General features: G+C 54.3%; 1 protein-coding gene across 2 annotated transcripts in view; it reads right to left on the reverse strand.

The window, feature by feature from the left end:
• The window catches only part of DGAT2 (diacylglycerol O-acyltransferase 2), a 29,361-nt gene extending 14,097 nt beyond the window's left edge, over positions 1-15,264 (reverse strand). The window contains exons 1-2 of one of the 2 annotated variants that reach the window (XM_069470996.1): positions 14,949-15,264; positions 3,201-3,329 (exon numbers count right to left, since the gene is read on the reverse strand). In XM_069470996.1, the coding sequence (XP_069327097.1) occupies positions 3,201-3,329; positions 14,949-15,069 (250 nt within the window). In that variant the 5' untranslated portion in view covers positions 15,070-15,264. The remainder of the gene's footprint in view (positions 1-3,200; positions 3,330-14,948) is intronic. The other variant, XM_069470997.1, reaches the window with a different exon arrangement.
• Between the last annotated feature and the right edge of the window lie 737 nt (positions 15,265-16,001).

Here is a 16,001-nt window from a genome sequence, read left to right on the forward strand (position 1 = left end):
CGGCTAAGGCAGCCTGGGTGGAGAAGAAACATGACTGGGAGTCCAAAGACTGCATTCTAGTGCCAGCCTTCCTCAGCTGGGGGTCCACTCCCCCAGCCCTGTGCGACCACAGCCCTCTCTGACACTACTCATCTTATCTCTCATCAGCCTCTGCCTCTCCACGTGGACGCCCTCCGGCAGACAGCCCTTCAGCCCCTGGGCTCCTTGGGAGCAGAACCAGCTCCAGCCCCAGCAACCAACACAGGAAAGGTTTATTGAGCAAAATGATGAACTAAATCCACCAAATGACCTTCCTTTCCCAGAAGGTCATAGGTTCCCAGTTCTACCTGCTCAGGTCATGGGACTGTAGCAGGAACCAATGCCGCTGAGTCGGTGAGATGTGAGCAATGTGCTTAAAAGCCTCACTTGTGCCACACGTGGAAGGCTGGGGACCACCTTCACACATCACCCCCTCCCCACATGTCGTGGCCCACAAGGAAGCTTGTGATACAAACCCCTGGAGCCTGGGGCCCACGGTGCAGGGCAGTCTGCAGACACTCATGGCAGGGGAGGCCACAGCATGGACTCTGGGGCTAAACAGACCTGCAGCCTTGGCCCTACCACTTTCTGCCCATACCCCATCCCTTAATTTTCTTACAGGATGTTAGGAATCTTAAATGAGATGATGCTTGAACTTAACACAAAGCCTGGCATACAGTAAGTGTCTACGGACTTGGATGGCGAAACAAATGACATCTAAATTTTCATTCATCTCTTATGGAAATTTAGTATTTCCTTCACTTATGAATGTGATGAACCATGTTAGTATTAGTAACACCTGTTGACAAGACACCAATAGATAACAAAGGGTTCTCATATGACAGTATAGCAGTTGCAAATACCTTTTTTGTTTTGTTTTGTTTTTTGCAAATATCTTGAATAGTCATTTATTCTCATCATTACTTAAGAATTATAGGAATTATTATAACTGCTGTTAGACCTTTCTATTTAATATAATAAAAAAGCACACGTGTTACTATGTCTGATTAGGTTTTCTAATGTGTATTTATATTTCAATATTACTTGTTTCCTTTGAAATCTGACGTACTTTGTGCAACACATTTGAAAACGCGGAGAAAGGCCATAGCCTTCATCAGAATGCCAGAGGGCTCCATGGCACAAAAATGGCAAAAAACCTGTAGTCCAAAGGGAGCTGGATGAGGCGACCGAGGCTGTGTGATAGGTGCCCGCGGTTGGAGAGGCGGAGGGCGGGGCAGCCGGGCGCTGGGCGGTAACTAGCAACAGCTGGCAGACCTGCCTGTCCAACCCGGCCTGGCTCCCACCCACGCCAGGGCGTTGAGAAGACGCTGGGCCGGTTTCTGGGCTGCGGTTCCACAAGCTGCTCGGCTCCCCATCAGCCAAGCCCTGAGCCACCAAGACAGGGACAGTGGCTTCTGGGTTCAACTGAGAACAAAGGGAGCCAGCATGGCAGACTAGGGCTCTGGGAGGCTGAAGTCCCTGGGTTCTTGTCCTGGTCCCATTACTTTCTTCTCATGTGACCCTGAACAAGGTTCTGTCCCCACTGTTCTTCTACTTTCTATTTGAACAAGGATGGGGATACCCTGTGCTCTCTACTCCAAGATCCTAATAAGTGGCCAAATGGAAGCCAAGTTGGGGGGTTTGAGGAAGCCAGTTTAATTTGCTCTGTTCCCCAAACTAGTGTTTCTTTGTCTTTTTAGGGCTGTATGTCCCTAAAAGAACCTGAGGACCCCCATGGCCCTTCTCTCCAGAAAAATGTGCATATAGCCTTATATTGTTTGCATTTAATTTTAGGGGTTCACAGGCCCCTCAAAGCCCCCTTGTGCCTGAAGAGAAGACTGGCTGTTTCAGCCCAGGCCCACTAATGCTGGGACTCCAGTAAGCTGGGCTCCCTAGGGAGTACACTGGGCTTCTGCTCACATCCCAACTCCGCCATGTAATGAGCTCCACAGTCTCAGGTAGTCAGTGAACTTCTGGGAGTTTCCATTTCCTCACCTGTGAAGTGGGGACTTGAGGACAGACACATCTCAGGCCTGGTACACTGTGGAGGGTTGATAAACAGAACACTTGTCCCATCCCTCCGCCCTGCAAATGAGGTCTCAGAGCCCCCCCCAGGTGCCTACGGCTGCTCAGCACTGACATGGTACCCTGGCAGTCCCCTAGCAGACTGTCCAGGGCGCAAAAGAGGGTGGCCCAGAGGGACTTGCTCACAGGAACTGACGTGCACGCTATGATGCTCCACAGCAGGTCCGTCTGCCCTGACACGCTGAGGCCACTGGCTATGCTGAGGACACAGGGGCCTGGGGAAGGAGACGAGGCATCTAGGAGAGCACGGGGTGGCCCAGGCATGGGCCCTTCCCTCCTCCCAAACAAGCCTTGTCATCTAGACCTTGGCCTGGGGTGGCAATCCAAGGAGTGACTGGATTGGCACCTAGCCAGTGATCTGCCATCTGGCCAGACCTGCAGAAAAAGCAACAGAACACGACGTGGGCAGTGCCGAGAGACAGAAGGGAGCAGGCCTTGGGAAGCAGCCGCGGAATGTGTTCTGCAGAGGTGGGTGAGCGTTGGGGTGGGCACCACCCATGTAATGGGGCCAGCACAACCAGGTCCTGTGCCAGGTGCTCTCATTCCCTATCTTCATTCTCTACAAAAGCCATGTGAAGTAGGCATTTTCCTCACACTCGAGATGAGGAAACTAACATTCAGAGAGCGCAAATAACCTATGGAAGGCCAGAGAGCTTGTTTGCAGTAGATCAAGGACTACCTGGCACCATACCACCCTGAGGCAAAACGACATACCTGCTGGAAAATGTTTGTTGGCGGGCAGGTAGCACTGTAGGAAAAGCACAGGCTCTGGGGGTCCTACAGACCTGGATTCAAACCTGCGTAGCCTTGGCCAAGTTACTTACCTTCTCTAAGACTCGAGTTTTCACATCTGTAAATGGGAACCACACCACCAGGTCCCACTGACTCTCACTGAGTGCTCGTGCATGCCTAGGGGCAGAGCACTCACTCTGGGACCCAAAAGGTGGGAGTAAGCTGGGGGGAGGCTGCAGGGCAGACTGTGTTAGGGCTGTTCTTACCCCCTCACCTCCACAGAGCAGAGCTCCTGCTCTGACCTCTGTTGGGGAGGTGGCCCCTACCTGCCCGCCCACCCTCCCTGCCTCGAAGCCCCAGCTTACCCAGCACAAGGAAGGACAGGACATACTGTAGCACTGAGATGACCTGCAGCTGCTTTTCCACCTTGGACCTATTGAGCCAGGTGATGGAGAAGAGGCTCTGGAGGGCAGAGAGGATGCTGGAGCCAGTGCCTGCAGCAGAGGGGAGATGTCAGCCTATTGTCACCCTCCCCCCTCCAGCTTCAGGGTCCCCAACACCAACCGATATCCCACAGGCTCCTTTCTAGATGTGAGAGGAGCATGGGCCACAGAACCAGACAGGTTCAGATCCCAGCCCACCGCCCAATTGCTTTGTAACTCTGGGCTGTTCACATGCTTCCCTGTGCCCCAGTTTCTATACATGCACAACAGGAATGGTGTCTCCCTCATAGGGTCATTTTGGAAACCAAATGAGGTATCTAAAGAGGCCAGCCCAGGGGCTGGCTTGAGGAGGCCCTTCATAATTGCCAGTTCTCTCCTCTCTCCTCCAAACTCAACTCCAAACTCCAAACTCAAACTCCTGTCCCTATCCTTTATCTGGATCTAGTACAAATATTTAATCTTTGCTAACTGTGTCTGTGAGGCCAAGGACAGAGGTTCAATATCCAATTTGCAATGTTTTTTTCACCAAGTGTACTTTGAGCATCCCCAATCCCTGCCCTGCCCCCCTTATGCCTGGAGCTGATATCCCTTCTCCAAAACGCTGAGCTCCCCTGCTCCCCACCATGATCCCCACCGCTACCCCCTTCAGAGAGATTTACACTTTCAGCTCCACCCCAGTGCCCAAAGGGTGAGGCCCAGAGAGGAGCCAGGTGGGAGCCTTTGCTTCCCCAAGGGGCCCAGTGGCCAGTGAGCTTCAGGCAGCCTGGACGACACCATGGGCTGTAATTATATCTGCTACCAAGCAAATGCCAAACGCAGAAATGAGGACAAGATGTGCCCCCAGGATGACGGCCTATACTCCAGCAGCTGATGGGCGCTGGGACCGGGAAGTCTGGTGACTGCAGAAGAGGCAGCACTGGGGAAGAGCGTGGTGGAGGTCCCAATCCACACTCCACTCCTTCCAGCAGCTAGACTTCTGCTGAGCTCCCACTGCATACCCCGTGCTCAACCCATCTTCACTGAGTGCCTATTGTGTGCTGGTCAAACACTCCTTCACACTACCCACTCTGCAACGCCCAGGGCACAGATGATTTAGTCACAATCTTGTCCTTGAGGGTCTCATGACCTTTCACCCTGTCCTACAAGCTGGGAGCAAAGAGGAAGACGGGTTCAGATTTGCTTATCTTCTCAAGATAACTCAAGAATTTGCTTATCTTCAAAATCTAAAGAGCAACAAGGTCACAGCACAGTTTAGAAAAGGACATACCCTCATCAGTTGAAGGTTAACAATTGCTTCGACTTTTTTCTTAGGAGACAGGTAGGAAATGCTAGGCCTCAAGGTGGACACACCAGTCCTGTCTCCTTTACCTGGCCTGATGGATCAGAGGGAAGGGGCTTGGTGCAGCGGAAGAGTCAGACCTGGCTCCGAACCTTGGTTACACCCACTATGCGACCTCTCGAGCAAGCCCACAGGGCTCACGGCCATATCCTCAGTGCATGGCACATCCAGGGTGCTCGGCAGCATCTAACAACTCCACAGGCATGACTGGGGTGGAGGTGGGAGAATGTGAACTCACAAAAGCAAATAAAGAGGCCAGACCACAAGCCATTCCAGAGGTTTGGCTCATCACTGCCCCTGCACCCTCTCTATAAAAATCCTACCATCATAGGACCTTCCCACCTCCAGACTTGCCCAACAAAACATCCTGGAGCCTGAGGTCCTCTGGAGTCACCTAGCATAGCCTCACTGACAGCCAGGCAGACTGAGGTCCGGAGAGGGGCACTGAGTACGCGGCAGAGCCAGGGCTGAAACCCGGGATCCTTCCCTTTTCCCCACAGCAGCTGCTGAGCGCGAACGGCTGTGCAAATGGGACACAGCAGGGCCTGGTTAACCTGTGCAGCAGTGGGGCCTGGACAGATGACTTAGTCACACGCTTATCCTTGAGGGTCGCACGATCTTTCACTCTGGCCTACATGTGGGACAGGGGTGGGCGGGTGTATGAGGGAGGGAATAAGGCCCCAGTACGTGCCTGAACCCCTGATCCAAGGGCTGGCTGGCCAAGTCACCTTCCAACGACAGGCTCTGCCTCCTGAGCTGTGCAGGGTAAAGTGAAGCAGGAGCTGTGGCCACCAGGGGTAGGTGAGTCCCTGCTCTACCCGGGGCAGGCTGGGTGCCCTGGCCAGAGAGAAGACACAATGTATGTTAGCACTTTCCCACTCAAAGCGTGGTCTGGGAATGGCAGCAGCAGCATCACCTGTAAGCTGGCTGGAAACGCAGAATCTTGGGCCCCACAGCGGGGCCACACAGCCCCAGTCCCAGGGCCCAGGCCAGGGCTGCGGGTGACGATAACGTCTGAACACTGCCTTGCTCAACATCTGATATCAGACTAAGAAGGCCGCACTTCAGGGCTCATGAAACCAGCATTTCCTGGGGTTCCTCTCACACATGCCTGAGGGTGGCAGAGTCTGGGCCCCAAGCCCTTAGATCTGATAAGGGCTCTGGGCCAGCTCTGGCCCTGCCTGGCTCTGTGACCTCGGGCAAGTCACTTAACCTCTCTCAACTTCAGTCTTCTCCCATGTAAAATGAGGGTAACAATCCCCACCTCGCAGGGCTGTCGGGAACATTACATGTAGCAAATGTGTGTGCGGTACATTTGGTACTGGTCAGGTGACAAGGTGATAACCACTGCTGTTGCTCTTCCCATCTGCCAGAGGGGACGTGGTATCATGAGCAAAAACGGAGTTTTTCAAGAGGTGCCCGGTCACCGGTTGGGTCACAGGTAGAGGCAGCCGAGCAAGGGTGGTGCAAGGGAGGCTCCGAAAAGGCCATGAGGCCTCACCAGGCCCTGAAGACAAGACTTGAGAAGCAGAGAGGAGGAAAGTGGGCGCTGCGGTTTGGGGAACTGCTGGAACAAAGACATGGCGTGCGTGCTAATGGCGCAGGCCAAGTGCCCGACAGCCCGGAAATGGGGGTGCAACACTGCCCAACACAGAAGCTGAGAACAGAGAAGTTGGTATGAGTACCGGGGTGGGGAGCGGGGGAGCGGGGTGGGGACAGAGGAGGAGGACAGTGGAGGAGCAGGATGGGGACAGAGATAAGACCCACAGCATGGAGCACTTACGAGGTGCCGAGCACTATTACAAGCCACGGGGGAAACAGCAGTGAACACAGCAGACACTGTCCTGCCTCTCAGGAAGCTTACATTCTGCCGAGGGAGAAATAAAACACTGATGGATTAATGTATGACGTCATGTCAGGCAGTGATGAGAACTAAGAAAAATGATTTGGGCCAATGAGATAGAGGGGCAAGAGGATCCCTGGCTGGGGGGCGGCAGCACCGAGCACACGTGGGGAGGCAGCTGCCTACAGAGGTGGTGGGCAGGTCACGCCTCTGGACAGCCCCCCTCAACTACTGGCGCCTGGGAGGGCAGATGCCAGTCTGGAGAAGGTACAGAGAACGGGGTTGGGAGTCAGAACCTGGCCCCTAACTCACAGGAAGTGTGGCCTGGATGAGTCACTGCCTGTGCAAGCCTCAGTTTCCTCATCTGTGCAGTGGGGCTAATACCTACCTCACCAGATTGTTGTGAGAATTAAGTGAGATAATATATAGGCAAGCAAGAGCTTCATAAAAAGTAAAGATGTGTGTGAATGCTGGTTAATTATCAAGTGAGCCTCGGTGTCCTCTCCTGTCTAATGCGTATAATAACGTCTGCCCTGCCTTGGAGCAGAGGTGTAGGCGACAGACAGACTTTGGATTCAAACCCTGGCTCTGACTCTTACCTGCCGTGAGACCCTGCAAGACATTTCCCCCTCCCTGAGAATCAGTGTCCTCAGCTACAATCCAGGATTGCTGTGAGGAATTGAAATAACTTATGCAAGAGAGCCAAACAGCGTCTGGCATGTCAGAGAGCCAGAAAGATGCCACTGAGGCAGCAGAGGTGTGAACAGCCTCTCGGGCTCCTTGAGTGAGGGCTCATCCTGCTCACAGCCCAGCTCCAAGGATGGCACACCTGGGCCCATCTGGACCTAATCTCTGCCCCAGGCTTAGGTGAAAGAGAACATCACCTCCAAGTTCCCCCAAAGGGCTGGGTATGAGTTGCACGGAGACAGAGGGATGGCTATACTGACCCCTGGGATACCCTTCCAGCCTCAGAGGGGCCTAGGAAGCTAGGCCAAGTGCCAAAAGAGATGCCACTTCTTCGAGTTCAGAGGTGAGCTCTCTTCCAGATCCCCCAAAGCAGGCACATTTTAGCAGGAGTCCACACGTGATGAAGAGAGGGCCATGGCAGAGCTCCAGCCCCCGGGGGTCATGCCTGCTGCTATCAGAGTCCCAGTCCTGCACATGAAACTGTCCCCATTTGGTGCCTCACCACATGCTCAGTCAGAGGCTCCTTCCCTCCAGGAAGTCTCCCACATGCCCTGCCCTGCCTGCAGTGCCCCAGGTAGAGTCCTGTTACCTCCAAGTCTAGTCTGGTCAGTCTCTTAGCACACACCTGCCAGGCACCTGGCAGGCACTGAGCGCTGACCCCTGGGGACCAGCCTGCTGACCTTTCCTCTGGAAAAGCCTTCCTTTCCCCCCACCAGGTTGTACTGACCACACCCCCCGTGCCTCCATCTTACCCCTGTACTCAGCCCTCTCTCATTATGGGAAAGGAGGGTGTGTGTCTGCAGGGGCCACGTCTCATTCGTCTGGGTCCCTGTGTCCAGCACAGGGTCAGGCACAGAGAATGTGCTTGGTCCATGTTTGCTGAATGACTGAATGCTCAAGGGGACTGTGATGATAAACAGGGCCCGGACAAGCACAGAGATAAGCCCGTTTCACAGCTGACTGGCCTGCACCATGACAGAGGGTCAAACAGCTTTCTGGGCAATCGGGAAGGAAAAGTCTCCTCCAGCTGGAGGGGCTGGTTAGTGTCAGGGGCAACAGTGGAAGGCGCCAGAGGAAGGGCGAGAAGGGTGGAGCCCAAACATCAACATTCATACCACAGTGCTTTCTAAGCACCCTTTACATGCCAGGCTCTGCATGGCAAGGGAGCTTCCAGGCCCTGCCTCTCCTCTGCTTCTTGGGCATCTGCTGGAGGCAGAGTTCTGCTCCTGGGTTGCCCACCCCAGGTATGGCTGGGGAGACAAGGCTGCGAACAATCATGCACGGAGGGGCAGTCAGGGCCAGGAATCTGGGAGGCCCCCAACCCAGCCAGGAGGGTGTTCTTAGGGATGCCTTACTTAGGGGGAAGTAATAGCTCAGGTGAGATGCCAGGCTGGCAGGAGGAAGGTACAGGCACAGGACCTGAGGTAGTGGAGTCCTGAAAATGGCATCTGCAAAGGCCTGGGAGGGACAGAGAGTTTGATGAATTAACTGCGAGTAGTTTAGTCGGGCTAGAGCACAGAGACTGTGTGAGTCTAGTTAAGAAAGTGGAGGAGGCATGAAAGGCTGGAATGTCAGGCCAGGGAGCCCTGTTCTCCACCCTGTCGGGCCAGGAAGAGAGCCAGCCGATGCTGCCATGCCCTCCACCACCCTTCAGATGGTGCCTAAGAGCCCTGAGCCAGGTATCCAGCCACCTACCTGGTCCCAACACACCTGTGAGTTCTTTTCTAGAAGGACTAACAATCCCCTTTATGGGTTCTGTTTTGCAAATTAGGTGTCCTTAAAGTGGGGCCCATTGGGATATTTGGCCCAAAGGGGAAGCCAAACTCCTGGAAAGACAACACAGCCATGTTGGGCGTGCTGGGTGGGAAGTACCTGGCCCGGCCACGAGGACCCTGCAAGGGCTGTCGATCCTCGGGGCCTGTTGCAGGGAGCTGGGTATGTTGGGTATCCATAGACTTGTGGGGGCTCTAAGCCTCTTCCTCCCCTCCCTAGGTTTCCCCACTGGCACTAAATTAGGGAGCTGGGGCAGATCAGCTGAAATCTGAGGTCCTGCCAACTTGGGCTTTCTGAGTTTTGCTAGAATCCACTAATGAATTTTTATCCGCAAAAGATCCCCCTGAAGGAAATAAAAGCCCATCTTTGGGCTACTCCAGAGGCCCAGATTTTCACGTATTTGGTTTTTATGAAGTAGGGTGCAGTCCTGAGAGGTAAGGCCAAGGAAGTGAGCATCTCAGGATGCCATGTTCCTGATACTCTGGAGCTACAGCCAGCACCCTGGACACGACTGCCTTGGACCCCAGTGGCCCGCTTTCCCCACTCCCATCCCCTGACCTAGCACATTCAAATAGTTACTGAAGTGGGAGGGGTTGCCATGACAACACCACCAGCTTGTGGGTACGTCACCAAGGAATCTCCAAAATAGGCCCCTATCACGAGACATGGGCGAGCGTGGGGAGATAGGTTCTTCTGGGGCACTTACCTTGGCTCCGAGCAGGATGAGAGCCCCATTTTCACAAGAAGTTGAGGACAAGAATGAGGAGGTGGTTGACCTCAAGCACCTACAGCAGTCAGGGGCAAGACTGGAAATATATTTCTCCAGCAGAGCTGGAAGGAACCCATGGGAGTCATCTCATCCAGTCCTCCTTACTGTATAGATGAGGAGGCTGAAGCCCCAAGAGGGCAGGGTCACGCCCAAAGTCACACAGAAAACAGACGCAGAGCTCAGAACTGCTAACTCTGCTTGAATAAGAAAAGGAGTTCACGTTTCCTGCTTCTGTTGATTTGCCCAAAGGATTCTCAGCCTCTTTGGGTCTGCACCATATCCTGGCAGACACGCTTATCACACTTTTGCCCATTTTATAGATGAGGAGACAGACTCAGGAAGGAATACTGGCTTTTGAGGCTGCAGAGCAGTTCAGTGGCAGAGCACGGGCTGGACAGAGCCCAGGCCTGACTCCTGGCCCCAGCGCCAGCAGCAGCTCCATACCAGGAGGCCCTAAAAGTGCTGGAGGCCAAGAAACTGACTGCACCAGGTTCCTTCCCCAGGAGCTGTCGAGTCTTCCTCCCAGGTGGAGGTAGGTGAGCCAGTGCACCCTCCTTGTCTCCCCGTCTCTACCTCTCAGCACTCCAGGCCCTCGGCCCAGGTTGGTCACTCAGAGGCCTGCAGTCAGACTGCCTCTTTCACTCAAATCTCACGCCTCTATTTATACGATTTGGTGCTCCTGAATGTTCTTACCTGCCTTGCTAGCACCTATTCATCTTTCAAGACCCAAACTGAATGCCACCTCTTTCAGGAAGCCTTCCCTGACCCCAGGGTGATTAAGTTCCCCCACCCTCACCTTCCACAGTTACCCTTGCTCCCTTCCCTGTCATTGCTCAGATCACTCTGCACTGTCCCTTGTGAACATCATCCTGGTCTCACTTTCTCAAAAGCAAGGACTGCGGCTGACACATGGGAGGTGCTCAATCAATAAAGTGGAGGGCCCACAACCCAAGTCCCCGCCTCAGTGAAGCCTTCCTGGATGCCCCAGAGCAGGGTCTGCCACTCTCCATAGTGCTGGGGGCCTGCTGCACATGTCATACAGGACAAATGACAAGGACTAACATGAGTGTCACAAGTTAGTTTATAAAGCACTTCCACTCATGTTAACTCAAACTCTCACATCCTTGAGAGCTCGAGGCTCCTGACCCTATTTTCCAGATAGAGAGAGTGAGATTCCCCAGAGAGGAAGTGAGCCACCGAGCAATGTCCCAGAAAAAAGGCAGGACTGGAATCCTGGCTCTCGGGGGCGTCTAGCTCTGGAAGCAATGAGGGGGACCGGAAGCAATGAGGGGGACCGGAAGCAATGAGGGGGACCGTGGTGAGCCTGGCTCCGCCTACTTGGCACTCGGCCCCAGAGCCAGCTCCTTGCCAGACTGCGGGTGTCTCCAGGACAGGGACAGCTGCAACAATAGCACCCAGCACAGGAGGGTACAGGTACAGAGGAGGCCTGGGGAAGGCGCGAGGAATCACACCGAAGTTAAAAGCAGGGCTTCCTGCCAAGAGGAACAGGGCAGGCGCATTAACGATTCAATCATTCAACAAATATTTACTGAGTACCTGCTATCTGCCAGGCACTGTGCTGGATGCTGGGGGCTCAACACTGAGAAAGACAGACAGGGTGCCTGTTCCCAAGGGGCTGATATTCTCACGGGGGAGACGATTAAACAGACAAGCACAAATGATAATTTAGGTAGCAATGAGGGCTATAAAAGTAAACCAAGATGTGGTGACTGGGGATGGCGCGCTCGATGGGAAAGGCCTCTGAGAGGAGACGGAGTGTTCGGGAGCCAGCCACACAAAGATCTGGGCAGAAGCAGCCCACGCAAAGGCCCTGAGTTGACTGAACGGGGGCAATGCTGGAGGACCAGGCAGACCACCGTGTGTCTGCAGCATGGCGGGTGACATGGCAGGAAAGGGGGTTGTGGCAGCAGGGCTGCTCACGTGGGGCTTCACAGGCCACGAGGAGGAGCTTGAAGGCTTAGTTCACCTGGCAGCCAAAGCTCTGGGGGCTCCCGGTGCAGCTATCCACCAGGGCAAGCTGGGGCAGCCTCCTCAAAAGGCTTGAGAAGGGATGAGCTGTCACCCCATCACGGAGACTGGGAGCAACCTTCACTCCTTCAGCAAACCGCTGAGCACCTACGGTGTGCAGAGCCCTGCGCTTAGCCCTTCACGGCCTCAACACGCTTCTCTTGGTTTAAGGAGGGAAGCCACAGACTGGGAGATGGATTTGGGTTCCGGCCTGGCTTTGCTAACCCTGGAAATGTCCCTTCACTCTGGGGACCTCAGTGTTCCCACCTGTAACGTGAAGGTTGAGCCAGATCCAGCACTAACAGATAGCTCTGTTTCCATGACTCAAGTACTTGCTGCTGAAGTTGGGGCGGGAGGGTAGTGGTGGGGCAGGATTTCCACACCGGCCACTGAGTCACCCAGCTTGCTAATAAAATATTACTCCTGGTCCTCCTCTCCCAGCCCAGATGAGCCCTTGTAACACAACCCAAAAGTGGCCTCTGTATAGCTGGGAAAGAGATGTAGGGGAGGGAGGAAGCTACACAGAATTGGAGGACAGGGGAGCATGAGAGTGATGTTCTCATTCTGTGATCTAGGACTGGCTTAGGTGACTGTCAACCCTCAGTTTCAGAGTTGCCCCCAACAATCTAGCTGCTTAGTTTCAAGCATACCCATAGTGACGGGGAACTCCATCCTCACCCACCCCAGGCCGTTGCAGTCCTCAACAGCTGTTAGAAAGGATTCCTCCATTACAACAAAACTTGCCCCCATAATCCCACCCTGTTCCTGGCCTTGCTCTTTGGGGCCACACACAATAAATCAGCTCAGAATTTTACTGGGACCACCACCGTCTCATGCTAGGTCCTGTGCTAAACCCTCAGGATATAGGCAGGTGTCGGAATAAAGAGCTCCCAGTCCAAGGGCAAAGGCAGGGATGCAGAAGCGACTAATTCTGAGGCCTCCATGCCTGGCACAGGACAGTCCTTCAGAGACTAGAAAATACCAACACTCCCCCTTGCACCAGCAGGCACCTGCCCACCATGCTCCCACAGCTGGCCTTTTCTTTTAGCCAAGAAACCAGATGCCAAGGTATCTGTTTCAATCTCTCACCCGTCACAGGACTTCCCTTCACAGAATCCATGGTCTCTCCTTGAACACCGCCGCTGACAGGGTGTTCACCACCTCACAACAGTGGGACCTTATTTGCAGAGGCAAACTAGGCCACTGGGGAGTGTCTTCAAGGACCAAGGATGTAGAAAGCAGGTCTAATGGAGATGATCAGATAACACAAAATCCTTCCCCACTCCACCCAGTCTTTTGCCAAAGTCGATCCCAGAGAGCTAAACTGACTGGTTTGCAATTCATACCAGCCCTTCTTACATTCCATGATGTAATTCCTTGTACCCAGCAAGAACAAGAAATCATGTTTTCAGGATCTAATAACAACATGGGGAAATGCTCCTGATAAGACAGTAAGTGACTTGGTTAAAACCATTCGTTAGAGTACAAGTTCTCCTGAGTAACAAACTCTGAGTCAAAAACTGAGAGCCAGGGTCACTGGCTCCTGGAAGACACATCTCACAGCCTGCGGACAGCAGAGCCAAGGGAAGGGGATCTCTAGGAAGGACCATCATATCCCTATACCATTACCTGAAGCAAAAACATTTTAAAAAGCAGGAACATGGGCAAGTCCCCTCCTTTCCCGTTAAGGACACCAAAGGGCACAAGGGAATAGAAAAGGACCCTTAAGTGAGAGAAGGGGCTGTCAGAGGCTTTTGGGTTGGGGACTTGGGACAGCTCAGGCTGCCTACCCCGAGATGGCCACAGCAGCTTGGCACCTCTCCAAGGGCCACGAGCAGCACCCAGACCAAGAGGGGCAGATAACTAGTGATAATCACATAACGAGCAATATCAACGCCCAGGACACAGTTAACCTGCGATACAGCTTCAGCGTGGGTTGCTCTGTAGCCACTAGTATACTATCAATGATTTTTATTAACAGAAGGAAACACTCATGATATAACATTAAGAGGGAAGAAACACGATTCAGAACAGCATATCCTCAACTTTATCTATATAATGTGTATAAAGAAAATGACAAAGAAATATATTAAAATGCTAATGGGAAGCTATCTTTGGATAGTCCGTTTACCAGCAATTTTCATTTTCTTCTTGTTTGTCTCTATTTTTCAAAATTTCCATAATTAGCATGTTTTATTTTTATAACAAAGGTGGGCAGACTAGGTGATTGTTAGTTACTAAAGAAAAATCCTAAGTCAGAGAGGTTCAGGAGGCAGAATTACGACTTAGGAGGAGGGAGAGAGGCTTTACGCAAGATAAACACTCAGACCAGCACAGCAGTGATGACCTCCCAGGGTCTCCCATCTGGGATTTGTATTTAATCCTTTGGTAAAGGCACCTGCTAAGAAAATCTTGGGCACACTTCCTCCCACCTCAGTTTCCCCAAACACAGATAAGAGGTGTGAGGTGGGGGCTGGAAACCATGTTCTTCCCTGTATGGGAAAAGCTGTGGAGTTTGATCCCAATTCTGCCCCTGATCCATTGAGGGCCTTGGTTCCACCCGGAGGACACGCAGGGTCCCCTGCCCTGCCTTCTTAAGTATGCCAGGCTCAGATTTCCCGTGGAGTGGGCTCCAGAGGCCGGGCTGGAGGATGGGCATGGGGCAGAGCACAGGGAGGGCACACCTGTCCCAGCCAGGTATGTCCCCAGTCTGGTGGCTGGAGATTGCAAAAGTCTTGCTACCTGCCCCATCCAGTCTCACTGCCAAAGCTTGCTCCACCTGCTGAGGGAAGAGGATGGGGAACTGCCAGAAACAGCACTGGGGGTGGGAGAGGAGTTTTCGACTATCTCTAATAACAGAAAAGGGTGGGTGTTATCACTCCCACGTGAAAGATGAGGGGAACAAGCTGGGGGATGGGAAGTAATGTAACAGGTAGCAAAAGCTGATGAATGCCAGGCTGTGCGGATCAGACTGGGTAGGGATCATTTTTCCCTCCCCCCAGACCCAGATGATGGGGAGGCCGGGGATGAGCGAGCTTCCCCGGAAGAAAAGGAATCCAGACCTCAACCTGCACTGGCAATTTCTCCTGCAGCGCGCACTCTTCTGACGAACAGCCCCCAGCCTGCCACAGAGCCCCTTTCCGAAAACCTTGCAGTTTCATAACCGCAGGACGAAAGCCCCAAGGCCCCGCAGCCCCCTGTGCGGTGACAACTCATCCCACGGACACTCACCCCATCTCCCAGACCCCTCGCGTGACAGCGCGGATCCTCCATTCGAGCTCGTACTCCGGGCACCCTCGGCCCGACGCTCCCCTCGCAGGACCCCAGAGTAGGCGGCTATGAGGGTCTTCATGCTGAAGCCGGTTCAGGTCACGGCCCTGCCGGAAGCCGCCTTGCCCCGCGCCGCTGGCCCATGCCCCGGCCGCCGGGGCCAGGGCTTCGCGCAGAGCACGGGGGCCCGGGGACGGCGCCGGAGCGAGGCCGGCTACGGAACCGGGAGCTGGAGCAGGCGGCCCGTTGCGGCGCCAGAAAAGCAGCCAAAAGCAGAGCTGAGGCTGCCGCCACTGCGCGCGCAGCGGCGCGCGGCGCTTTATAACCTCACAACGGGGCGGGCCGCGACGCGGGCTGGGGCGGGGTGGGCCGTTCCAACCGGTCGCCCGCGCCACTTCCTCGCGGGGGGACAGCGGCTGAGTCGCAGCCCGGCGCGGGCCCAGGGCCACACCGCAGGCCTGCTGTGCGCGGATTTGGCGGATGCGTGGGAGGAGCGGACCTCTGAGTCCTCCCTCCTGGGGCGTGCCTGGTTCCTCCTGCTGGTCCCTCAGGCCGCCCCGCCAGCGCTCCCCCGCCAGACTGGTACGGCCCGGCAGCTAGAACGCGGGCCGGGAAAAGCGAGCACGTGCAGGGCAAGCAGAGGGCGTGCGGGGGCTAGTATTTTTCTTCTTTTGGCAGGGTCCTCCTTTGGTTGCAGATGCAAAGATTTTGCATCTGGTCAGTGGTGTCAGGATGAGTTAGGTTAGGACTGAGCTTCTGAACCTCCCCAAATTGTCCCTGCCTTTCCATCTATTTATTAAGAAACCTCAGAGAATGACTATACCCTGCTGGGTGCTGGGGACCCAGCCAGATCAGCTCAGGCTCCGCCCTTGGGGTGCTCACATTAGTGAGGGCCTTGGGGGTGGCAGAAAGGCCCCACACGGGCACTGGCAACAGAACGAGAGAGAAGCCAAGGGGGCTATGGAACCACAGAGGAGAGAGGATCTTGCCCTGGGTTGGGGGCTGAGTGCACTT

The sequence above is a fragment of the Eulemur rufifrons genome, chromosome 6 (assembly GCF_041146395.1).
Source record: "Eulemur rufifrons isolate Redbay chromosome 6, OSU_ERuf_1, whole genome shotgun sequence".
NCBI lineage: Eukaryota > Metazoa > Chordata > Mammalia > Primates > Lemuridae > Eulemur > Eulemur rufifrons.